Genomic DNA, 26,190 nt, shown 5'->3' on the forward strand with positions numbered 1-26,190 from the left:
GGCGCTGCAATGGCTACCTGGACTTGAAGAAAAGATACCCAAAGTCCAGGTCCTATCTTCTTGCACACTTGGGTACTTTTTTGGTGTACAAATGACCACCCACAACATCAGGAAGGAAAACAACTCATCCTGGGAGAAGTTAACACTTCTTCCTTTGTTATTTCTTTGGCCTAACCCATCCAAACTTTTGAGCTTAGAACTTAGCACATAGTAGGTTCTCAGTAAAGATGATGAGATGTATTGGACTTGTCTTGGCAAGGGCCAGAGGCAGATTCTTCTTGTACAAAGTTAGTCATTGAGTGTTTATAAAGAAAAAGTTTATTTTCATCACAAGAAGCACACAGACTATATACAATACAAACCAAAAGAAGTAAAAAAAAAAAAGTGCATTATGCATCTTCTACTGCAAGTTCACAGTATAAAAGATACTGCCTTTAAATACATAATATAAAAAAGAAAACAATTTTAAAAAAATCACGACATCGTAATGCAACACATGGGAACCCACCTGTAGCTTGTGAAAAACCAGAGTAAGCTGTCTGGTGGAGTTCCTAATTGGGGTATGGGGAGTGAGCTGTACCTATATTCTGTTGCAAAAGAGCTCAGGACACTAACAGAGAAGAAAAATAGGATAGCCTAGGTGGTGATTTATCTCTATTGAACAATAGTACAAATTGTGTGATGGGTGACAGGTGAGGTGCGGGGCACCAGGCCTGCACCACTCCCCAGTTGGATGGGAAACCAAACTGCGTTTTTTCATTGGCTACCAAGGGATGCCGTGTAGGGCAATGGTGGCCTGGCCTGCAGGAACAACCAGTGCTGTGTCTAGAGGCTCCTTGGAGTAGTTGTGGACACACAAGGTCAAACTGCATAGCAGAATCAACACAAGTAAGGAGAAGGACAAACTCAAGCCCTAATACCAACCACTGTGGAGAAGACAAAGTCCCCAATCTCTGAAGATGTTTTACAGTTTTGCATAAATACACAGTATTTGTAAACTATTATTAAGGCACTCGATTGTAAAACAATAATTTCAGTGTAGGAAAGAAGGAGGAGCAGCTATCTTCTCATGCAGCAAGTCCCAGATCAGGGCAGCAAAGGCTGGGCTGTCTGATTAAAAAGACACCACGTTCACAGAGGGGTTGAAGGATGGAGGTGCAGCCCGACTACCAAATAGGAACAGGTCAGCCATGGGACTTCAGATGGACCTGGGGCCTGCACTGGGCAGTGTCCCTCCAGACGGGTCTAGGGGATGGATTCCTTTGTAGCTTGGGGGACACAGCACGAGTGTGGATGACAAAAATGAAGCACATGATAATTTGATTCAAGTTGTGTATACTCAAAATATATATAATGCATATAATAAAATGTATATATGCATATATACATACATACACGCAGAGTGGACACGTTCAACATAGAGCACACAGGAACAAAGTAAGTGGCTGTGCACAGGAGTAAATGAATGACCTTCATTTAGCCTTTACTGTTAGCAGGAAGGTGGAAAGTAGAACCAGGACAAGTGAGCTGACTTTGCGCTGTCCAGAAGTCACCAAGCTCTTGATCTACACAGCTCTCTTACCAAAGGTGAAATGGTTGCCCTCCAGTTTGGGCGTTGGGGCAGCTGCCAGTTGGCCAGCTAACTAGCAGGGTTGGGTGAATGACTTCTGGTACCAAGAATTTTTAGCTAACAGAAAGCGATTCCCCTCCCTTCTGGTGCCTTGGGTTAAGTTACCTAATATGATCTTAACCAAACGCTGCAGTATTTGTTCCTGCAGGGGAAACAGTCCTGGGGAGTTCACAGCCTTGGGCCCTGAGACAAGTTGCAGAAGTACTGTACAAGACTGCCCTGAAGGTCTCTTCTATTCATGAGCAAGTCCATGTATGGCGTCCTCTGGGCTATGACAGAATCGGAGGGCTTCAGAATTGACTGGAATACTTTGGAGCTGCAGAGAGTGGGTACAGCAGGTGGAGAAGAATGGGGTGCGGACACTGCAGCCTCTGCGTACCCAGTGAGTAACATACACTACTGAGCAACAGGGCGCAGTGGAGAAGGCCTGCTACCCCACAGTGAGCTGCTCCAGAAGCAGGGGTCCTGCACAGGGCATGAGGAGGAAGGGGATGCACAGAGAAAGAATCTGCGTGCTTACAAAGTTCGTGCAACGAGGGACATTGCTAGAGATCGCTGAAATAACTGTAAGAGGAAGAAATGGAACTAGGCACTGTCAAGATTTTGGTCAGAGGGCAGCCTGGTCTTTCCTCTCTGTGATCAGTTTCCCCCTTATGCTTAACAAAACCTGACAAGATGACCTTCTGTATCAATGCAAGACAAGGCTGTAGCCAAGTTCAGTCTAACTCCTGGCAGGCTGTATCAATCAAGGCAGGTAGGAAGATGAAAAGCAGCCCAATACCCAGGGTGTCAGGCAGATCACAAAATGTTCCTTTTCCCTTAAATCAACAAAGGCATCAATGAGGATGGCAGTTGCCAAAATCAATGACAGTCTCATGCATTCTCTGGAATTTTCCCTGTCACCTAAAGTTCCATACAAAGCAGCAGCCAAGCTATGGCACAGCTTAAGGAACAAACCTTTTCCTCGTGATGACCAGTATGACTCTGTCACTGCCGAAGTGCTGCGAGATGAGCAGGATGCTTTTGCCTCGCAATGTGACACTTTAAAATTGCCGTATGTTTACAGGAAATGGATCCCAGTCTCCAAGAACAATCTTCCTCTTCTCCTTTGGGTCAGAGTGCGAACCATCAATAAATCAAGAAAGTTTCATCTGTTCTGGCGATGGGGACCGGTGCCCTGGTCTGCTTGGATGTTGGCAGATATCTAGCTGTGCTTCTAAAATGGAATGGGGACGGTCGCCAAAGACCTGTTTATATTTATCATCTTCCTCACCCCCACTCTATAACTGAGCAAGACAAAGTTTACCTTTCAAAATTAACGTTTTCAAAAATATAGCACTCTACACAAATGTGTTGAAAACGTCAACAGAAGCCTATCATCAAATTTAAAAGATTTTGACACAAAAATTGATCTACATGAAATTTAATTTGGCAAAACATAAATGAACTTGGTAAGTTTCTTGAAAATACACTTTTGTTGGTTGAGGAAGAGGGGATATCCCACAGGGTTTCAGGAGTAAGCAGATAAAATCCCCTTTTAAGGTGATTTAAATTAACACTAGTGTGAAGACAAATTCCTATAAAATAAAGTAACGTATTTTTTAAAAATCATGCCAGCAGGCCAGGGATTTGGCTCAGTGGTTCTGCCACTTGCAGGAGGGCCCCAGTTTGATCCCTGGTACAAAAAAAAATCATGCCAGGGAGAAAAAATTCTTGAAGATGGTGTTTGCCCAAGCTCTCTGCACTAGCTGAAACAGGCACTAGCCTTCTTTCTGAAGACCCTGCCTGAGGGCTCTCTTAAAACAGCTGCTTTGGGGGCCCAGTTCTGGCCAATGGAAGATGGCAACTCATTCGTCTGCTTTCCAAACTTGGCTGAGCCCTGGAGACTTTCTGGTTTCACTGAGCTAATCGGGCTGATCCAGCTGAGGGCAAGACGGAACTGTGGGCAAGCTTCTGTGTTCTCACGTATGTGCCCAAGGAGGGGTCGGCAAGGCTGGGTTGTGGGGGGGTTGGCCCAAGGTATCCATGAGACACAGGAGGCCTTTGAAATTGCCTTCTTTCTGCAGGACCAGAGGCAGCAAAGGTCTATAAAGGGCCTGTCCATAAATTCTAAGGCTTTGCATGGACTCTGTCCTGTATTATTTTACTTTCTTATAACTCTTTAAAAATGTAAACACCATTCTTAGACCACAGGGGCTGTACACCATAGTTTGCAGAGCCCCGAATCAAGCCCTGCTGCCTTTCTACAGAGCTGCTTCTTTCTTCAAACTATCTTACACCCAGCCTTGCTGACAGACACGAGGTGAGCCCCAAGCTGCAAGCGACCCTGAGCTTACCTGGTTCTTCAAGGTGCTACCCAGAGCCGAGGCTTAGGCTCCAGCTCCTCCGCTGCATCACTGCCGCTGGGGAGAGCTGCAGAGATAGGAAGCTGTAAGCATCTGCGAAGCTGTTCATCAGTCTCATTTCGCTCAGAGAAGATGTTCAGCGTGGCTCCTGGAGTAGGGTCCTGCCAAAATCCCTTTTGCCTTTCAAACAGTTGATGGGACCTAGTGCGCCTGAGGATCAGGGCTTCTGGCAGGACAATCCAATCCCAGAGCCACCACTCCACTGCTCCTCAAACCTAAATACAACCACACCCTGTACAGCAGCAGATTTGGTCGACCCCTACTAGGCGTGCAATATGCTTCTCCATTAGCAACAACTGAGAACATCACATATATTTCCTCCATCTGGCTTGGGTGCTGGTCTAAAGCTCGTCGCCCAGTCACAACAGAAACCGGGCAGAAGACTAACTGAACAGGCAACCAACTGCCTCTTAGCACAGCACAAGTTTAACAAGGCTGGATGTATCTGTCTGCTGACTTTACCTAGCAGTGATCTGCTTGGTGCAGTCAAGCTGAACGTCTTGACACTTTTGGGGTTCTAACAAAACAAACAAAAAAATCTTTTGTTTGGAAAAACTTTTTCTGACACAGCATTATTCCCTGGAACAAGCCTTGGTCATTATGTATTTTAAAAACAAAGAGCATAGCAAGAACAGAGGTAGGACTCATGTTGCCATCCCAGAGTTTTCCTAAGAGGCTGGAATGAAATGTGGGCTGTGGCGATGATGTCACCACTATGACTCTTTTGCATGTTGCAAATGGAGTGTTCTGGATGTGTGCCTATCTGTATGTGTTAATACATGATTCTTCTCAAAAACAGGACAGGGTGTGTGTCTACCAGCTGACAGTTCCTGGATCTCCCAGGCCACACACTGGTACTTCTCCCTTCTTCTTGTGCTGCAAATTATTTTTGTTTCTTCTCCTCCTATGGCAAGAGGGAGAAAAGCTTGGGTGACTTTGGTTGTTGAAGACAAATCAAGATGTGAGGGATGGATTAGAATCCACAGTGAAACTAAGGGAGGGACTGTATGAAAATGTAAATCCAGTGAAGCAGAGGGAGGGTCAGCTTTTGCTCATCAGGGGGCTTTTCAAGTTTTCCAGGGCAGATTTCCCTGATGGGTTGGAGGTTGCAGCTGGGTTCCTTTGGGAGGCCTGGGGTTTGTTCAAGAAGAAAGATTTGCTGCACTTGGCATCCTGGGAGTCGGCGGTAGTAGACGCATCGGCCTCACTAGACAGATCTTCTGTTGAAAAGTTGAGGCTTCCCAGCTTGGCAAGAGAGTGGGAGCGCTTGAGTGGGGAGGAGACAGTGAGGCCTGCCAGGCGGAGCCGGGTCTCAATCTCCTGGGTCCTCTGCTTCACCAGACCTGGCTTCCCGCGGACACTGTGGATGCTGTCACTGCTGGAGCTCCGAGTCAGGTTGGAGCTCATGGAGGAGGAGGTGGGGGTGTAGCAGATGGTCTTCAGGAAGTCTTTGGAGAAGTTACTGGTATGGTCCGGGCGAGAGAGGAAGGGAGGGGGGCTCTTCAGCAAGGCTCCTTCCAATGGCAGAGGTAGCGGGGCGGCCTCTAATTTCTCATCACCCCCTGCCTGGCCAGGCAGAGCTGGGGGCTGTGGCTCCTGGAGCGCGGCCAGCTCCTGGCTCTCCTCGGGGATGCTGGCCTCCAGCCTGCTGGTGGCACCATCCCTGGAGGCAAACGCAATGTCTGCGGGCAGCTTCCTCAGCCTCTCCAGCTCTTTGGTGTGCTTGCGGACCAGACCTGCCTTCTGCAGCTGGATGATGGACTCCTGGTGCTGCATCAGGTAGCTGTTAGTTGTTGGTTTCTCAGACTCATTACTGAACAGAAGCCTCAGGTCCTTAGCTGGCTTCAGCTCCTTCTTGGGTGACAAGTCTTCCTTCACTTCCATGCTGGAAGAGTTCTTGTCACAGTGAGAATTCTTCAACAGGAGCGACTTGGGCAGGACTTTCGGAGTCTCTCTGGAAGGTTCTGGGAAGCTAGGTGGTGGCTCTGGTGCAGCCCCAGCTACACTGCCACTGCTCTCTGGTCTCCTTGAGGCTGCTGGTGACAGCAGTGGGGGCATGTCGGCTGAGCCAGAGGCTGGCTTCTCCAGAGTGCGGGACCTGCTGGACATGTGGGCCACAGGGGAAGATGTGATGTGAGGCAGGAAGGCTGGCTGGGTGCAAATGGCAGGAACGCTGGGGTCCTCACTTTTCTCCCTGAAGGCCTCAGTAGCCCTGCTGGCTGTAGGATACATGCAATCAGTGCAGGATTTGTAAGAAGGCTTGACTTTGGTGAGAATTCCAAACATGGCATCATGCTGGAAAGGGGCAAGAACACAGGGAGACAGTATACCCATAAGCCAATGACAAAAAACATGGGGGGCAAGGAATGAGCACGGTGTGCAGCTGGGGATAGGAGCTTTCCTTTAATTGTTTCTGAAAGAGTGACCTGTTGGAGCCCACCTGAACATGCACAGTACAGGTTGGAGAGGACTAAGAAATACTGAACCAAATTTCCCAGAAGCCAAGACTCGGGATCCCAGGCAAACCTTTTTGGTATAAGGTCAGTATGGTCAGGGTAGGGCCTCCCAGGACCTCGTCAACCTGTCTCTGCCATGTGCGCAGGGTGACCCTGCTCCAGGCTCATCTGGAAAGCAATGGAACCCCTATAGATCACAGCACTAGAAGAAAGAAATGAGAGCATTCGGTCAGCAGCAGAGACAGGGGGCCTCTCTGGCAGGAAGGATCTGCACTGCAGTGTCTACAGCCTAAAAACAGATACCTTCCTACCCAGTATGAACACAGCATGGCTCCAGAACCATCACCCAGCTGTGGTCTCCACAAAAGAGGTGGCGAAGGACGACTTGCTTCTGGGAAGAGTCTGCTGGAGGGCTAAACACAGGGGCTTACAGGCCTGGACCAGAGGGCCAGGTCGGGCCGGGGCTTACAGTAGTCGAAACACACTTGCCTTGTTTCCCAAAGAAACCCCTGCCTTCTGTCACCAGGGTCCGAGTGGATGGGACAGGGGTTGACACCCCTGGCCTTCTGCCAGATAGGAAACCCCTCAGGGCCTTGCGGGCCAATTGGCAGGTGGAGAGTGATGGAGGGGAGACTGTCAAAGGGTAGGCAAGGGGAGATGACTGAGAGTTATCTACCTGTGTGATTCTGGAGCTGGTCTGGAATGATGCCTTCCAGGCCAAGGGCCAACGGAGGCTTCTCAGAATATTCCCTGCAAGGGGAACCCCATTCCTTGACCCCCAGGGATTAACATCATCCTATGTCAGTGACTCGAGTCTCCCCAGGAGTCCAAAGGACACTTGTCCTTATCCCGGGAGGCTGCAGGGGAAGGTGGGGGTGGGCTTAGGTGCATGCATGGTGGTGGGAGTGGGGTCTTCTGGAGAATCTTTTCCCGCTCAGGAACACTGGCCCCAGCCTCCGGGTTCTCTAATCAGACCTCAGTCTTATTTAATCAATGGAACCCTAATAAGGCCTGAAGTCTCAACATAGAAATTTTTCTTAAGCTCTAACCAAAATCCTTCATATTTGATTCTTCTAAAACTTGAGCTGAAATTGAGCACAGTATGGCTCTGAGTGCACCCAGAGAATTCCTTCACCCCAGCCAGATTCATAGTGTGCCTGCTCAGAACCAGGACTGCACCAGGTGCTGGGTCTAAGACATCACCTAACCTCCAGGGGATGTCTGCTGCCCCCTGGTGGGAACAGGTCAGAAAGCTGTGTAAGAAGTACGCTCAGCATTTTGGGAGGCTGACAGGAGGATGGAAAGGTCAGCATCAGCCTGTACAGCTTACCAACTCTGCCTCAAAATAAAAAATAAAAAGGGTTGGGGATGTAGATAGTGCAAAGGCCCTTTTCAACCTCTCTTACAAAAGCAAAACAAAAACAAAAAAAGGGCTGGAGATACAGCTCAGCATGAAGGCTCTGGGTTCGGTCCCGTACTGGGGGAAAAAGTGCTGGTAGAGGGGTTATGCTCAGTCTAGGGAAGGGAGCTCTGTGCAGGGACGGACACCTGTGGGACAGCAAGTGCTGAGTGAGCAGAGGGAGAACAGCACACAGGCTCAGGAGCGGGGGAAGGGCCAGGAACAGAGGGCGGAGTGAGGCAGGAGGCGCGGGGATCACCTCCTCATCCCCATCCCCGGAGCGTCCGCTTCTGTCCTCGCTCCTGCTGTGTCCTGGTCAACTCAGGCTCATGGCCTTCATTCTCACCTCTCTGGTCTCAAAGCCTCCCCGTGCTCCCCAAGGGCTGGGACAAGGCACACAGCTCTCCCAACACGGAGGGAGAACTCACATGCCCCGGCCACCTCTCCAACTGCACTTTTCAGCACTGCCCCTCCATCATGCGTCCAGCTCCCACCTCTCCCACGCCAAGGTCTCTCTGTCCTCAGGGACATGGCACCAGTTGCTCTTAGCCCAGTGCTCTCTCCTTGGCCCTCTCTGCTGCTTCTCTGCCCTGCACTTGCCAGCTCCCGTCACAGTCAGTCTGTCACCGCACAGAGGCCTCACCACAATGGTCTTCCTTGCTACAGCCTCCTGTGTTTGCCCTCCATCTGCCCCAGAAAACTGCACGTGTGGGGCTGACGCACAGCTACCCCTCCCAGCCAGCTTGGTAGAGCATGCTTTATAAATGGAAGCTGGATACAGAAAAGGATGCTTGTCTCTGGGTTCTTTCCCTCAATGCATTCAGCCTAATTCTGGTGGAAAAAGACAGCCTGATACCTTAACCTCTCCTGCCGTCCAAGCCCCTCTCCTGGTCACATCCACTGACTCACAGTCATGCTCCACTGTCCTCACAAAGCAGCTTTATGTCATTGTCTTTATGGGTATTTGCTCTCTGAGGGAAGTGGCAAGTAGTGGGAAAATCCATGAGTAATTATCATCTGGCTTGGAATACATCTTATGACTTGGCGGTCAGTAAATGAACCTTCCAGTTTTGTTTGTACTGTAACGCCACGGTGGTTACAAACTGGCTTCTACTTGAGTGTGCCTGCCATTGTCAGGGCTCTCAGCTGTCCTGCGAAGTAGGCAGAAGAGACCCAGAGGTCATGAAGTTCCTCACCTCAGGCCTTGGTACCAGAGAAGGGGCAGAAGCTGAGACCAGGATGCCCACCACAAAAGCAGCCCCCTGGTCCCAGGCCACTTCCCGATGGTGACAGTGGGAGACAGGAGGTAGCGGTGAGTAAGCACAGACTGACACTGAACTTGCTGCAGACTGTCCACACAGTATGATAGCTACAGCGATGACTCTAAATTGGAAGACGAGATACTCAGTAACACTGAGGAATTACTGTTTTTTAAAAGGGTGGTAACGGTCCTGTCATGTTTCATACTGGGGTACTTGGGAACAGAATGCAACCTCTGGGATTTGTGGCCAAGTAGTCCCAGGTGAGGGGAAGTGGGAGGGGAAACACTGACACTGGTTCAAGTCAGGTGTTACATACTTCACATCATGCATAAGAAAAAAGAAAGGGAGCCGGAAGCCTTACCCAAGAGAGGAGTAAGGGTGTCGGTGAAGACAGTATGTTGGGGTTCGGTTTATTCCCCACAGACCTTATCAGCCCACACAGCCCCTCTGGGGGGCAGGGGGCTGGAGATGGCAGCCCTGGCTCAGCAGTGGCAGGGAGGCAACGTGACGTCAGGCCTACCTCAAAGTCATCTGGGCAGCTCCTCTTGCTGTTGTTGTTATTGAGGTTTTCCCGGTTGAGTGGGCTTCTGTCAGGCTGGGTTGGGGACTGTGTCCACCTCCCTGATCTTGGGCTCTCTTCTCTTTCCATCTCCTCCACCTGTGGCGGGGAGCCACTGTGGGCTCTGGGGCTCCCAAACTCGAGTCTCTTCTTCACGTCCTTCTCACAGAGTCCAGCACCTTCCTGGGCTCGCCTGGCCAGCTTGAGCACCTCTGCTGGCTGAGCCGCATCCTCCAACAGAGCATCCTTCTCAAGGTCCTGCAGGTGGACCAGGCTGCCCGGGTCATGGTCGGGGGAAGGGAGGAGGGGGTCCGAGAGTCTCCGGAAACAGCAGGGGAGAGTGGCCCCTCCCGGGGCTGGACTTCCTGGAAGCCCAGGGTGGGAAGCATCACCCGAGCAGGGTGGCCGGGCATCTGGGGAGCTGTCCAGGGTCTCTGGCAAGAAGTCACTGGGCTCCGCTGGATCATCCACAGGTGGCTGGAGGCTGCTCTCTGTGTGCTGGCGCCAGAGTTTGTTGTGCCGCTGTTTGCTGCGGGAATAAAGGGAGAAGAAGTGAGTGAGGAGGGACAGCACCAGAGGATCCCAGCAGGAGAACATGTGGGGAAAGAGGGGAGAGCAAGCCAGGGACAGCCCGAAGTCAGGTGGAAGCCAGGCCCCACTATGGCTCTCTTGGTTCACTTGTTTCCAAGCACATGTGAATAGGAAGAAACAAACACTAGGCCCCTAAATCATGGCTTGCACAGAAGCTTAGCATGATTTTTTTCTTTCTTTCTTTCTTTCTTTTTTTTTTTTTTTTTGCGTGACTGAATCAAACCCAGTCCCTTCACACTGGGTTATATCCCTGGACCTTTAATTTTTCTTTTTTTAAATTTTAAGACAGGGTCTTGCTCTCTTGCCTCAGATGGGCTCAAACTTATGATCCTCCTATCTCAGCCTCCCAGAGTGCTATTAGCATTATTTTTCTTTCTTTCTTTATTTTTTTTTTTTTTTTTTTGTGCGTGACTGAATCAAACCCAGTCCCTTCACACTGGGTTATATCCCTGGACCTTTAATTTTTCTTTTTTTAAATTTTAAGACAGGGTCTTGCTCTCTTGCCTCAGATGGGCTCAAACTTATGATCCTCCTATCTCAGCCTCCCAGAGTGCTAGGATTACACCTGTGTACCTCCATGTCCAGCTGTGAAAGACTTGAGTGATTGCAGCTATGCTGAGAGTTGTGATTTGTGGTATGGATCTCAATATTTGGCCCTGTCTCATTGTGAACTTAATCACATTACTGATATTCCTCTCTCAATTGTTCCATCAGTCATGTGAGAATAATGATCCTCTCCTACCTATTCTACAGGGAAATTAAACTGATCCAAGCAGAAAGCACGCTAGGTGTAGTGGCACACGCCTATAATCCCAGCACTTATGAGGCTGAGGTAGGAGGATTGCTATGAGTTCGAGGCTTGCCTTTGCTACAGTGAGTGCAGCAAGACCCTGTCTCTCCCTCTTCCTGTTTCTCTGCCTCTACACACACACACACACACACACACACACACACACACACACACACAAAGCAGAGAGCATGCAAAGATCTATACATTATACTAATGTAATAAATTTGGAAGAGCCCAGAAAAATTTAAATATTTCTTTAGATCTGAGAGGTAGTAGGTCAGCTTTTTTTCCTTTTCTGGTTTGAACTCAGGACCTTGCATTTGCCAGGCAGGTGTGGCACAATGAGCTAAATCCCTGGCCCCAGGTCAGCTTTAAATGCTTTCTTCTTGTATTATTTTTTTCCCTCAGTTCTTGGAAATGAGCCTAGAGTTTCATCCATGCTAGGCAGTGGCTCTGTTGATAAATTATACCCAGGCTCTATAGTATTATTTTCATAATACCTTCTTTTTTCAGTACTGAGCATTGAACCCAGGGTCTTCTCATTGAACTATATCCCCATCCGTTTTTCAAATTTATTTTTGGGATAGGATTTTGCTACATAAGTTTGGTATTCTCCTGCCTCAGCCTCCCATGGTTTCTTTTCTTTTTTTTTGGTAGCAGGGAATGAACCTACTTGTGAGGTAGGCGGTGGAACCACTGAGCTAAATCCCCAGCCTTCAGCCTCCCACGGTACTTGAATTACAGATGTGTTCTACCACTCCCAGTTTCATAATATATTTTTTAAATGTAGTGAAAATAAAAGAGAGAGAGGGATGGAAGGACAAAGGGGAGAGACAGGAATAGGGAGGGGGAGGAGGGGCAAGGGGAGGGAGCAACCAGTGATATAAGGTAGCTTAAGTTACCCCTGAACCTCAGAGTAACAGCAGCTGGTGGAAGTGGGAGGATTGAGACGAGTAGTGCACCAGCAGTGTGAGTTACGAATGTGCTGTTGTTCCCGTGCAAGGGAGCATCACAATCACTTATTACTGTGTGCGCCAAGTGACACTGTCCATGGGGCTGTGACTCGAGGACACAGTGCTGTGCTGCTATGAACCTGGCCCAGAGAGCCGTGGTCAGACAGACAGCAAGCGGCTGACAGGCGAAGGGCGAGAGCAGGATGCACGCTGGCCACCTCCTCCAGCCCTGCCTGGGACCTGAAGCAGCCATTCTCCGAGTGACAGTGGAGTCCAGAGATGTTTGGGGCTGTTCTCTGGACCCTGTTCCTTGTGGCCAGGGCACTCCTGCTTTCCCAAACTTGGCCAAGAAACTGGTGCACTTAGCCTCTGGCTTCCTTCCAAATGGGGTCAGAAATAACCCAAGGCAGGCCTGCTTCTCCTACAGGCTGAACGGGATGGCAAGAGGGAGAGAAAGTATCCCCAGCTACAGGCCCCTTGGAGCGCCTGGAGTACTGTGGCTGCAGTGGGGACCCGGCTGGCACCAGGAGGGGCTCCCACCAGGGCATCCTCAGTGGTGGCCTCCCCTGCCAAGTGGGCTGACACCTGAGCGAGCAAGCATCATCTCCGTTCTGCCGTCCACTGAGGGTTGTGTGACGTGGGACGTGGCAACAGCTATCCACCTTGTAAAGGTGGGAAGGGCTGCACTTTGCAGACCTTTTTGGGATGGGATTTAAGTGATTTCAGCAGCTATATTTACTGACTACTTACTAGGGGTCAGCTGGCAAAGCATCTGTAAAGGTAAACTTGTCTGGTGCTTATGCAAATCGCAAAACAGCCCTCTTAGGTGGGTGCTGACTTAGCTTTTCCCTGTGGTCAGATACACATACCTCTCTTGCCAGAGCACAGGTCAGCAGTATTAAATACATCCACATGCTGTACAGCCCTTGTGGAAATGTGGTTCCAATTTATTCTCTTTTCAGTACTGGGGATTGAATCTAGGGCTTTAGCACTGAGCTACATACCCTGTCCTTATTATTTATTATTTTGAGAGAGTGTCTTATATTAAGTCACTAAGTTGCCCAGGATGGATTCCTCCTGCCTCTGCCTCCCAGAGTGCTGGGATTACAAGCATGCACCATGATACCTGGCTCTCTAATTTACCTCACAAAGCTAAAACTATGTACCCCTGGCATGTTGCCCCTGGCAATAATATTTTCTGATTCTTGAATCTGACAACTCTGGGAATGTAAGTGAGGTTCCACAGTATTTGTTTTCTTGTTAGTGGATAATCCAGGTTATAGTATATGACAGAATTTCCTTCATTTTTTTTTTTAAGAGTTAGGGGTCTCACTGTGTTAGCCAGGCTTGCCTGGAGCTTCTGGGCTCAAAGAACCCTCTTTGTCCTGGTTTCCGAAGGAGCTGGGACTAACAGCATGTGCCATCATGCTTAGCTATGACTTCCTTCCTTTTTAAGGCACAGAAACATTCTATTGTAGGTATGTGCCACCCTTGACCTGGGTGTATAAATGCCTTAGAGTCCCTGCTTTCAATTCTTTTGTATATACACCCAAAAGTGGAAATGCTGGCTCAGCTGGTCACCACCATTCTGTCTTCCATGGTGTCTGCAGCATTTGTCCCTTGGGTGGGTATAAATTCTGCACTTGCAGGAGAGTACTGAGGCTCAGGTGATTTTCCAGCTGATCTGTGGTGGAACCTGGCTGGTTCCTTGGCCTGCCCTGCCATGCAGCCTGTGCACAGGGCTTGGCACAAAGCAGGTGCTCAGGAAATGGGATCACACATGCCCACACCACACACCAGGTCGGGACTTGATGAGGAGTTAGGCACTTTTCCCTTCAGCAGCAAAACAAGCTTTATGTGTGTGCCAACAGAATCAAAACAGATCCCTCCTGGAAACCACTCATCAAAGCCCAAACAATAGTTACTTTTCTCAAACCATCTCCTCTGAAAGAAAGGCTTTTAGCTATAGAAACTGCTGCTGGCTCAACAGGAGCAGGCTGAGATACAGCGGGCAGCCTGGCTGGCTTGGCCACGGGGGCCAGGAGCTGAGTCTGCCAACCCGCCTCTCCAGGCGGGCACCCACCTTGCGTCCAAGATGCCTTCATACTCAGACAGCTGCCTCATAAAGCCTGCGTTGGGCCGTGCGATGCTGCGCTTCTGCTTCACGTAGTTATATGCTTTCTCCAGGGGCCAGCCAAATTCCTTCATCGCATAGGCGATGACCGTGGACGCAGACCGGCTGACACCCATCTTGCAATGGACCAGGCACTTGGAATGGTTCCTCCTGCAAAGGCAGGAGTAGTTCGAAGGGGAAAAGGATTACTAATCTTCAGTAACTGTAGTGTTCAAGCTTTACCAACTGATTTCTTTTTAAAGCCTCACAGTTATCTCCTGGCCCAAATCTTCCTATGTCCTTATGTTTATGGAGCAGATTCCACTCACCCTCTAAAGGAAATAACTTGGCTGTGAAATCAACTAGCAAACAATGGGAAATCAAGATAAATCTGCCCCAGCCTAGCCCAGCTTTGCAGCCTGGCTTCAGTGGGAATCCTCCCAGTCACTGGAAAGGTTACAACCCTTTCTTGGGCAGCAACTAGGCAACTAAAGGGATTTTCACAAAAGCTGCTCAGTGGCTACAGCAGATGGAGACACTGAATAAGCTATGTAGAAAACAGGGCCACTGAAGCAAATGTGCACAGTCCTGGGGTGACCAAGGTGCTTGCTTGCAGCAGGTCCCAGGGGCAAGAGCCAGAATGGCAGCAGCCCTGGCTCAGCCACAACAGAAAGAGGCCCGGGAGCACGGGCTAATTTGCTACCTGGGAGGAGGTAGTACTGGCCAGGCACAATGACTCCACAAACAGTAAATGCAAGGGAGCCCCAGGCTGCACCCCAGAATTTGTACTGGTCCGGGAGGACGCCCCAACAGGTGGGAGCAAGTGCCAGGCCCCTATACCTGAGGCTGGCAATTCCTCCCCCAAGTGCTGTGCTTCCCGCCCTCTCCCCTGCTGAAGTTTCCATCAACACGGCCCTGAGTATATGCCTCAGGAAAGCCGGAGAACAACATGAGATTTTGGTAAGCACACACCATGTGGCTTTGACCTAGAGAATACAAAGGAAGGTGTTTCTCTTGATAGCAATTAAAGGGTTATCACGTGCTGCTCAAGATTGCAGTAAGACAGTTGTTCCACAGGAAGCAAAAGATGGGTGGAACCACTGAAGGGCCAAGGGACAGCGGGCGGGCCGGCCCCCACCTCTGGTCTGTCCAGATCTAGGTGCACAGGAATGTTGTACTAACTAGGAGGAAAAAGCCTGTATTCTTCGGGGAGCAGCCCCCACAGAGCTCTCGGCCCGGTGTGCTGGCTCTCCACAGAGCCTCCTTTGGCCCTGCAACTCCCATGGGACGCTCTCCATTGTCCCCTGGTATTGGACCCTTGCCTGGAAAGAGGGCTGAGGACAAAATCTGAGGACAATGGCACAAACAAGGGTAGGTGGGACAGGATGAAGTCTCAGGCCACTGAAGACCAACACCCTTTCCCAGTGATGCCTGGGATCCCCAGACCTCAGAGCCTCCTCATCCAGCGGACTTCTATGTTGGGGAATTGTCACTCATTTTGCCCACCCAGCCTGCTGGTCAGTGTCTTCATCAGTTCAGCTTCCTGACCCACTTACTTTGCTTTATTTATAAAATGATAAGCTTCATTCCAGTGGGCAAGAAGGTCTGTGGTCTCTTCATCATAGACGCGGATGTTGTGATATGCAAACAAGCCAGGAAAAAAATTGTCTATTTCTCTAGTGACATTTAAAATGTAGTCAACCCTGCAATGACAGAGAGAGAGAGGAAAAAAAAAAAAGCAGAATCACAACGAAGAACTAAAATGTAAAAGTAACAAAAACTGCCAGAGGAAAAAATTATTTTTAATGTACATGAATACAGAGTACATTTGCAATGGGATTCTTTTCCTTTAATAGTTTTTTAATTCCCTATCCATGATAAGTGCATTTATACAAAAACAAAAACAAAACAAAACAAAAAACCCTCTTACCTTATAAAAGAGTATTCAGTATTCAGTTCTAAGCACTGCTAAGGAAATAAGAGTGTAAACACATTTCTAAACTCCTTAAACTTTCAAAATTTGTAACTACCAGTAGTAGAGAGCCATGCATGCGGCGCAAGACTGTAATCCCAGCTGTTGGAAGGCTGAGACTAGAGGATCAGAAGTTCAAGGCTACCTTGTCTCAAAATTATATATAAAAAAAGCTGGGCATATAGCTCAGTATTTCCTGGGTTCAGTCCCTGGTACTGGAAAATAGAAAAAAATAAAAAAGTATACAGAGGCTTAACAACAATAACAATAACAACAACAAAGTCTGTACCAAATAGTTAAAAGCAGAATACAACCCATCTATCATTTATTCTTGGGAACTGCTTTACTTTTTTAACAAAGGCAAGATACAAATATGCCTGCTAACCCAGGTTCTCTAGTTTGGTATACTTAACCAGTAGTCTTTTTTTTTTTTTTTTTAAGTATAGGGGATTGAACTCAGGACCTCATACTTGCAAAGCAGGTGGCAGCACCACTGAGCTAAACCCCCAGCCCCTCAGTAGTCTTTTGAGAGAAGCTTCTATCTGAGACAGAAGGGGGACTCTAAAATAGGTTGCCTCACCAGTAGTCCTTTTTTGTTGTGTTTTTTGAGACTGGGTCTCACCATGTAGTTCAGACTAGACTTGGACTCACTGTGTAGCCTACAGTAGCCTCAAACTTGCAGCAATCCTCCTGCCTCTGCCTCCTGAGCGCTGGGATTATAGGTGAGTGGCAGCACCACTGAGCTAAACCCCCAGCCCCTCAGTAGTCTTTTGAGAGAAGCTTCTATCTGAGACAGAAGGGGGACTGGAAAATAGGTTGCCTCACCAGTAGTCCTTTTTTGTTGTGTTTTTTGAGACTGGGTCTCACCATGTAGTTCAGACTAGACTTGGACTCACTGTGTAGCCTACAGTAGCCTCAAACTTGCAGCAATCCTCCTGCCTCTGCCTCCTGAGCGCTGGGATTATAGGTGTGGGCCACCATGCCTGGTTTAACCAGTATTTTTATTCATGGAAGATCAAGTAATTTTAGGAATTAGGAAATATCTCACACAGGTTTCATAAGTGAATACTTTTAACACATTAAAATGATACCTTTAAAAATCACCTATTTATTCCCAATAAGATGGAAGCATACAGATTAGCACCCCGAATCTGAAGACTCTGTTGAAAGGACACTTCTTACCCAGTAGTTCCAAAGATATATTTTAAGATTTGTTTAGTCTTGGTTTTCAAATGTAATTCAAGAATGCCATCATGTTAGACCCACAGAATGGTGATTTTGTGGCTATGTTGTTTTAAAAAAAAAAGTCCAGACATCTGTTCTTGAAGGTCTAGGTTTAAACATTTTTCATTCCTGCTGCTGAGCATTTATTTCTCAGAGACAGCCATATAACTCTAGCAACACTGAGTATTTAGTTGCAGGATTCCCACCAGGTCCAAATATAAACTCAGAAAGGGACAGAAGTGGTCGTTCTCAGGTTTGCTGACTGGCCAAATGGCCAGTAGCCTATGCTAGGATTTTCAAAGACTCTGCAGGATAATGAGGTGGTGGGAGGGAGCTCCGAGTCTTGTCAGATCTAGGCCATCTCATACCTGTATAATTCAGAAAGCTTTTCCCTGCCACACACAATCACACAAGACTCCCGGGAAAATCCAAACCGGTGAACTATTCAGGATGTGGCATTTTGAAGCACATCTGTGTAGCTGTGCAAATCAGCCCCTCTGGCCATTTCAGCACCCTGAGTGTGGGCAATCAAAGACAGGCAGCCCAAGGTCTCAGCCTCTATGGCTGGTGGAGCAGAGGGCTCCTGAGCCGCCCAGAAGGACAGGGGAAGACAAGGGGTGCAGACTCACCCTGAGCCCTGCAGCTCCTCCAGATTGGATGCATTCCATTCAGAACCCTGGGGGACAGATCACACAAACCCCCGTGAGTGTCACAGTTAGCCTCAGAGGTGCTTATGGGAGGCACGGGTTACCCTAGTCATAACGGTAGGGCCTTCTTTCACAGCCCTGGCCTAGACACAAGGGAGAACTGGAAGGTGCAGGCATCCAGGCATGTGCCTAAGGGCCTGTGGGCAGAGCAAGTCCAGGGAAACCTGCTCCCTTCTCATTACTTCCTTTCCTCAGTCTGTGGTTACCAGAGGCAATGACTGGCAACCTCTGCATCACTAATCACAATGGGAATCGCTTTTCTGGGAAATATTCTGGCAATATTTTAAAAAGTTCCCACCCTCTGACCCAATAATTCCACTTACTAAATGCTATCCTGAGGAAATAACAGAGTTCACATAGTGATTTAGGAATGGGGATGTTTATGATTATTCATAATAAAATAGTGGAAATAACTCAAAGGTCCAACAGGAAGAAATCAGTAAAATAAAAGAGGATGAATCCGTATGAGGGAGTCATTAAAATAAATCAGTCTTTTGTAGACTGCAGCGGGGCACAGGGAAATACCACATGAGAAGAAAACAAAAGCAGGGTACAAAAGTACGTAACAAAGAATATGATTATTTGTTTCTTTTTTTAAAAATCAGTACTGGGGATTTAAGCCAGGGCCTTTGCACTGAATTACATTCTCACCCCTTTTCAACATTTTTTATTTTGAGACAGGGTCTCGTAAATAGCTCAGTTACCCAGACTGCACTTGAACTTGTGATCTTCTGGCCTCAGCCCCCAGAGTACTGAGATTATAGCACTGGGACTACCGCACTTGACTTCTTTCTTTTTTAAAAAGTTATGTAACCATCTGGATGTGATAGTGCATGCTTGTAATCTCAGTACTTTGGAGGCTGACGCAGGAGAATCACTGCAAGTTCAAGGCCAGCCTGAACCACATTGAGACCCTGTCTCAGAGAAAAAAGAAAAAAAGCTATGCAATCATTAAGAAAATCCAATGGGCAAGGCCCTGGGTTTGATTTCCAGCACTCCAAAAAACAAAACAAAATAACCAAAACAAAACAAAAACTTCACAAAACAGAAGATGGGAAAAATAAACCAAAATGTTAAGAGCGACTACCACTAGGTGTGTGACTGGGGGTGTTTCTCCTTTACACTGATTTTTATTTCCAACCCTTCTATATGTTTTAATTTAATGCATTAAGAACTGGAATCATTAAAAAACAAACCCTCGATTTCTAAACTTTCAAAGAATATGGATGAAAAAACAAAGCAAAAATGGTCACTTTGCTCTTAGGAAATGCAGACTGAGGTTAGGCATGAAGAGTCTTAGCTTCTCTGCAGCCATCCTTTCTTGAGTTCCCAAGTGGACAGGCCCTGCTGGATCAGATGCTGCGGGGCTCCGAACAAGCCGGCAGTGTGCAGTGTAGGCCGGGTGTGCGTATTTGACAGCCTCAACCCTACAAATTCTTTTAAAAACTTATGGAAAGTGATGTAGACACTGACCCCCAATAAATAAATATGTATATATATATATATTCTATCCATCCATCCATCTGTCCATCCATCCACCTATTTCTGCAATACTCCTCAAAGAAAGCCATGAAAGCCTTCTAATTGTGACCATCTCATGGAAAAGGTACAAGGAGGTGACTTCCAATGGATTTCAGCAGGGACAAGATCAGTGCCTAAGCACGCTCTGTGTTATCTTTCAAGGTAATGGACAGTATTCACATCCACACATTTATATACATCTTCACGTGTAAATACGAAATATATACAGGTAGACTTACATGTATCAGTGCATCAAAGCACATAGCTTAGAAGGTGTCACGGCACAGACTTCTGGTGGATGTACTTACTTCCTGCAGGCTAAAGCAAAATGCCCCTGCCTTCAGCAGCCCACACATGCCCTCAGTTTCCAGGATATATTTTTCCCCCAGTCATACACACAGCATTTATAACAGCGCCTCCTGACCCTTGCATTTGGTGCCTTCAATGCGTATTTTATTTAATGCTCATAAGCATCCAGTCAAGTTAGGAGGAAGGCAGAGTGACCTGATCCAAATCCTGAAGCAGGTGAGGCAGAGGTGCAGGAACATGACCTTGCTGGGTCTGACTTTCATTCCACCGCAAGGCCTCACTTCCCACTTAATTTTAGCAACATGTCTTCCATTATAGTCTCTGACTGAAGTCTTGCCAGTTGCCTTCTATAGAGATTTCTAGCACAAAGATACTCAGCAGGACCTGAGAGATGCAGACAGCCACCCAACCCTGGGTGGATTTCTCCACTGGGCTCTGGGCACAGTGCATGCGAGCAGGCATCTGGACAGGCTCAGGTCTAGATCTGTCTGCACTGTTGTTTGTGTCTTTGGATGCCTGGGCACCATTCTGGGACTCAGTGGGTATTTGCTGTTAGTAACTGGGGCCCTGTGGCCCATGAACCATTTAGAGGTAACTGGATGGGGCCCATTTGTTAGTGACTGAAGAGGACGAAGGGCTGTGAGGGTCTGAAAGCACATGCCAGGTAAATATGCCAAACCATTTCCCAATAACCCTGCCGCTCAGCTGAGCTCCATCTCTAACATCTGGTGCCAGAGCAGACCGGCAGGCTGCAGGCCAGAGAAGAGGTCATAAAGAGGAGCTTCCAACAAGAGTTCGGGTAGGAACTCCAGTGAGTCAAGCTTTTTCTCTCTGACTTGTTGCAAGCTCCAAACAATGAGGTCTGATTTATGATCCCCAAAACAGATACCACTGGGCTGTGCCTCTTACGAGATAAAGGTGATCGAAGATAAGGGAGGGCTTGTCCATCTGTCCCAAGATAAGCAGCATCTCATTGTCTATGAATTCCTTGAATTCTTTCAAGTTACAGTTCATCTGTTTTTCTAATTCATTACGAATCTGCAAAGGGGAAAAAGTTAGGAAAAGTGATTTGTTAAAGAAAAAATTTGCCTACCCCCAAGCAACAGAGAGACCCTGTCTCAAAATTAAAAATAAAAAGGGCTAGAAATGTTGATTCCCTGGGTTCAATTCCCAGTACCATGGGCATGTGTGTGTGTGTGTGTGTGTTTGGGAGGTGATGTGGGTAAATGCTTCTTGGTGAAACCTATGTACCTCTTGGAACTGTCATGAAAGGTCAAACAAGTGAGGTTCAGAGAGGGCAAAAACATGTCTAAGCTTTCATAGTTTTAGTAATAGCAGCTATGGAATCCAACTAGAGCCTGACTCTGGGGCCTGTGTGCCTTCTTGCTGCCACTGTACAGAGGCAGAGAAAAGCCTGCAAAAGAAAGTGAGCAGATCTAGAGATGACCTGTGTTGGTAAGGCCTGCTTCTGCTGCACAAATGTATACCCTCTGACCCCTGGCCTGCTACCAGGGCAAGAGTCCTCTTACTTCTTTGGAGGTCACATTTTCGAGATCCTGGCTCATCATAATGCTTCGGAGTTTGGCTTTTATGAGACGCTCAGTCCTTTCGCCCTCGGTTGGCCTGGAAAGAAAAAACATTTAGGAAAACTTAGAACAACAGGATGCCTGAGGTCAGGGGCCACAGAAGCACTGGTTGCTCTGGGGTGTGCTGGAGTGTGGCTGGGGCACATAGAGCCCCCTTCCAGTGTGCTGTTGTCCAGGGTTGGGAGAGATAGGATGCCAGCTTCATGTCTAGTTCCTAGGAGAGGTGCCACAGAGTGGAAGGCAGCTAAGAGGACAGACGGCAGTTTGGAAACTCACTCCCTGTCCAGGCTCTGCAGTGCCAGTCTCTTGGGGCAGGGCGCTGGAACTACCTAGTATAATGGCCCAAAATACAAGGCCCTTCAGTCTCTCTGGAACACGCCCTCCTAATGCAGCTGTTGCTGTGCCCTAAGAACCCTGTCCTGCCTGGGTCCAGCTCCAGTCATGTCCTTCTCGTATAGAATCAATATTTCTGTCTTCCTTGTAACTTCTACGTATCAGCCCTTTCTAGGGTCACACAGACCAGGACCATCCTTCCCCTTCATATATCTAGAACAACATCACTTCTTGCCACATGCCTCATGATTTGTTTGCATACTTGAATGAGTGGCTTCCATTCATGTGGGCTGCTTCCCCTCTGTCCACAGCTGTCTCCAATTCAGCACCAGCCAGGAATGGTGGTGCATGCCTGTAATCCCAGTACTCAGGGAAGCTGAGGCAGAAAGATCATTAGTTCAAGCCCAGCCTAGGCAATTTATAGATTTAGGAAAACCTTAATTAAAACATCTTGTAATAAGGTCTGAAAAGGGCTGGAGATTTAGCTCAGTGGTGCCGCTGCCTGTCTCACAAGTGGAAGGTCCCAAGTTCAATCCCCGGTACAAAAAAAAAAAAAAAAAGGTGGTGGTGGGGGGTGCTGAGGATGTAGCTCAGCATGAAGGCTCTGGGTTCAATTACCAGTACTGCAAAAAACACAAAAGGAAAAAATGTTGTCCAGACATGGCAACACACTATTGTAATTCCAACACTTGGGAGGCTGAGGCAGGAGGACTGCCAAGAATTCAAAGCTAGCCTGGGCTACATAATGAGAGTTCATGGTCGGTCTGAACAATATAGCAAGACCCCATCTCAAACAAAGCAAAACAAAAAAGTGTTCCAGCAGAACATGGCACTTGGGGAGTAGGTTTTTGACCCAGAAAGAACAGCTTCCTTCTTCCTCTCAAACTAAACTCTGAAGAGAATGGCTTCAGGCCACATTGGTGCACCACTGATGACCACATGACAAAGGCCACCTGCTTCACTACAGCTGCTGCAAAGGCAGACTGCCATTTGGATCAAGGTGCCTAAAAATGCAGAGGTCACGTTGACCAGTCTCCTAGAAGCAGAAAGGGAAGCTCTGGAAATCTGAGACCCTGGCGACATGCAAAGGGAAGACCCAAACAAAACACTGCCCAGAACAGGTGAAAAACAGGACAGCACATCCTTTAGGGTCTGTTGAAAGGAACTTAGGGACCTATTCCCCAGAAACACACTCATCATTTGTCTCTAACGTTTTTTTGGTATCGGGGATCACACTTGGGACCTTGTGCTTGCAAGGCAGGTGGTGCAACCACTGAGCTAAGTTCCCAGCCCTGTCTCGAACTTTTAATGGAAGTTTGTATCACACACCCAATAGCTGAAGGTGTCCCAGGGCCCCAGGTGATATCCCTGCATCATTAGCGGGTTTAGAAAGGTGATGCTCAGTCAAGGTTCTTCAAAAGCTGTGCCCTTGTCAGGCCCAGTCCTGGGGAGTTGGGTGACACACATACTTGTCAACAAAGAGGGCCGGGGAGTCAGGCCGCGTGGACTCCAGGTCCTGCATGGCATTCCACTCGTTGATGCAGCTCTGTTCCGAGCCAATGCAGCTCTCGTAGTAGGTGGCCCAGATGAGTGCCACACCGCCAGGAAAGTAGTTGTGCCTTCGAGCCACCTCGCAGGCCTTGTGAAGCACCTGCAGGGCAGACCTGGGGGTGAAGGTGGTGAGGGTCAGGCCTGGAAAGGCACAAGAGGTTCTGGGTTTCCCTCTGACAGTTTAAGGTAAGGGTTATAAAGGACCCACATGCTTGCGTGTGTGTGTGTGTGTGTGTGTGTGTGTGTGTGTGTGTGTGTGTGTGTGTGTGCGCGCGCGCGCGCGCGCGCGCATAACACATGGCAGCCTGAAACTCACAGCTGCCAGAATCAGAGCTATCAGCTGTATCCACAAGTAGGTGGAACATCTTTCACCATTTCCAAAGAGGTAAAAGATAATAACAAACCCCCAAAGGTTCATAACTTCCAAACAGGCTGTTTCACACGTTACCTTACATTCTTTCAATTAACTCCAAAAGGTTATTATTGACTTCCAAAATTGTGAAGCCAGAATGAAGCCTCCCAGCAGATGAGAAAGGCCATTAATATTCTGCAGAGAAATCTTCATAATTTAACTTCTAACCTCTCCACCAGCCCATCGCTGTGATCCCAGCTTACAGGCTTAGCTTCCTCACACAGAAACAGAAAAGGGGGTTTGGGTTCGCACACTGGGACGGAAGGAACAACACTGACAATGTTTTAGTCACCCTCTTTTGCTTCTCCGTAAAAACTATGTATGTCTGTTTTAGGGTTTCCAGTTGCTCTATGGCTAGCAGCCTGCTGTCCCCTTCACTGAAAACTCAGCACCCACTGTGTGCCAAGTACACAGAATAAGTAACATTTTTATCAACAGGAGCTAGATATGTGAAAATATACCTTTAACAATAATTTTAAAAACTCAATAAAAAAATGGGCAAAGGGGTCTGGGGATTTAGCTCAGTGGTGCCACAGCCTTGCAAGCACAAGGACCCAACTTTGATCCCCAGTACCAAAAAAAAAAAAAAAAAAGGGCAAAGGACATAAAAAGACATTTCTCCAATGAAGACACACATAGGGTAAATAAGTGCATGAAAAAATAAAGCTCAACCTAAGTCATTAGAGAAATGCAAATCAAAACCACAAGATACCACTTCACAACCATTAAGGTGGTGATCATATGAAAAAAACAGCCAGGTGCAATGGTGCACAGCTGTAATTCCAGCACTCTGGGAACCCAGGCAAGAGTGTCCCAAGTCTGAGGGCAGCCTTGCAATGAAGGGAGACCCTGTCCTAAACAAAGGAAGGGCTGGGGATGCAGCTTGGGGGAAGAGTGCTTTCCTGGTATGCCCTGGGTTCAATCCCCATTACTGAAACACAAGCAAACCAAAACAAACAAATGAAATAAACTAGGAAGTGACAAACCTGTGTAGAACCTGGAACTCACATTTTGCTGATGGGAATGTAAAATGGCATAGCCACTGTGGAAAAGTTTGGTGATTTTCCAAAATGTTACCACAGAATTACCATGTGAGCTAGCAACTTGACCCCTAGGTATACTCCCAAAAGAACTGAGAGCAGAGCCTCCAAAGAATGTACAAGGATGATCACAACAGCATTACTCACACCACCCCAAAGGCAGAAACACCCTAATGCCCATCAGTAGACAAATAAACACAATGCAGTACATTCATACCATGGACTATCAGTCAGCTTTTAAACACATAAGGAAAAACTGGTACAAGCTACAACATGAATAAACCTTTAAGCATTATGCTGAGAGGAATGAGACAAATACTATCTAATGCACTTATATGAGGTTCCTAGAATAGGCAGACCAATAGAAATAGAAAGAACAGAGGTTACCAAGCCTGGGGAAAAGGAAAAGGAAAAGCTATTAGTTAAAAGGTTCAGAATTTCTGTTTGGGATGATGAAAAAGTTCTAGAAACAGTGTGAATACACTTAATGCCACTGAATTGTATACTTAAAAATGGTTCAAATGGCAAATTTTATATTAGTGTATTTTGCCACACAGACCTCTAAACAAACTTATTAGTACAGGCAGTTTTTCTATTTATGTTGTCATCTAGAAAACTATTTCTAAGGAGTTAAAAGTTCCTCAAACTCCACTTACCACATGGCCTGGACAGATACGGGTTTAAATATGTGCATCCTTCCTGCTGTGCTCACACTGAACCCACTGAGAATGAAAAACAAAAAGGACCCATGGTGAGAAATCAGATGCTTTTAATCAGTGTGCACTCTGGGAACAAGTACACCTCAAGCTGTCTGATGGGGGATTACACATTGTGCAGAGGCGTGGGCAAAGCTGAAAAAAATCCATTCCCAAATCAGGAAGACTTGTTTTTAACCCAGCAAGACCAGCTCTGCCAAACACTGAAAGTCTAGCAGAGGGGGAGAAGCAAGCACTGTATTGAACAGCATCTCCTCTGTTCCCACAACTGTCCCTGACCACCCACTGCCTCCATCCCATTCCCTCCCCTCCCCTCCCCTTCCTGTAATTGCATAAAAATATATTAATGGAAGATAAATTTATTTTAAAAGGGGAAATCTTCTCCAAATCCCTTCATCTAAACAAATTACATTTCTATATTTTCCTTCCAGGCCTCTTTCTGAAGCTGTTTAACTTGCACCTGCTTGGAACCTCAATTCCTGTGTCCCTTCTCCCCGTTCACCCTAGCACCCATGCATTCTCCTAGAAGTGAGTACAGGCAGAACAGACAGCCCTTTATCCTTTGTGAAGGCAAAGGCCAACCTGACCTGTGCCAATCCTCCCTGCAGCACCTAGAGCACTGCTATGCCTGTCAGTTGCATGTCTCTTCCTGGAACTCCCA

The 26,190-nt window shown here is 47.6% G+C and overlaps 1 protein-coding gene across 4 annotated transcripts in view; it reads right to left on the reverse strand.

Annotated features, from left to right (window-relative positions):
- Window positions 1-682: 682 nt before the first annotated feature.
- Ssh1 (slingshot protein phosphatase 1) overlaps window positions 683-26,190 on the reverse strand; it is a 61,638-nt gene continuing 36,130 nt past the window's right edge. For 3 of the 4 annotated variants that reach the window (XM_033762384.1, XM_033762383.1, XM_033762385.1), the window contains 9 exons: window positions 25,470-25,535; window positions 23,280-23,474; window positions 21,421-21,514; window positions 20,801-20,929; window positions 17,984-18,030; window positions 15,715-15,861; window positions 14,129-14,329; window positions 9,673-10,240; window positions 683-6,330 (listed from right to left, as the gene is read on the reverse strand). In XM_033762384.1, coding sequence (XP_033618275.1) covers window positions 5,077-6,330; window positions 9,673-10,240; window positions 14,129-14,329; window positions 15,715-15,861; window positions 17,984-18,030; window positions 20,801-20,929; window positions 21,421-21,514; window positions 23,280-23,474; window positions 25,470-25,535 — 2,701 coding nt within the window. In that variant the 3' untranslated portion in view covers window positions 683-5,076. The remainder of the gene's footprint in view (window positions 6,331-9,672; window positions 10,241-14,128; window positions 14,330-15,714; window positions 15,862-17,983; window positions 18,031-20,800; window positions 20,930-21,420; window positions 21,515-23,279; window positions 23,475-25,469; window positions 25,536-26,190) is intronic. The other variant, XR_004516762.1, reaches the window with a different exon arrangement.

Source organism: Fukomys damarensis, unplaced genomic scaffold (genome assembly GCF_012274545.1).
Source record: "Fukomys damarensis isolate Sample0158 unplaced genomic scaffold, DMR_v1.0_HiC HiC_scaffold_12, whole genome shotgun sequence".
Classification (NCBI taxonomy): Eukaryota; Metazoa; Chordata; class Mammalia; order Rodentia; family Bathyergidae; genus Fukomys; species Fukomys damarensis.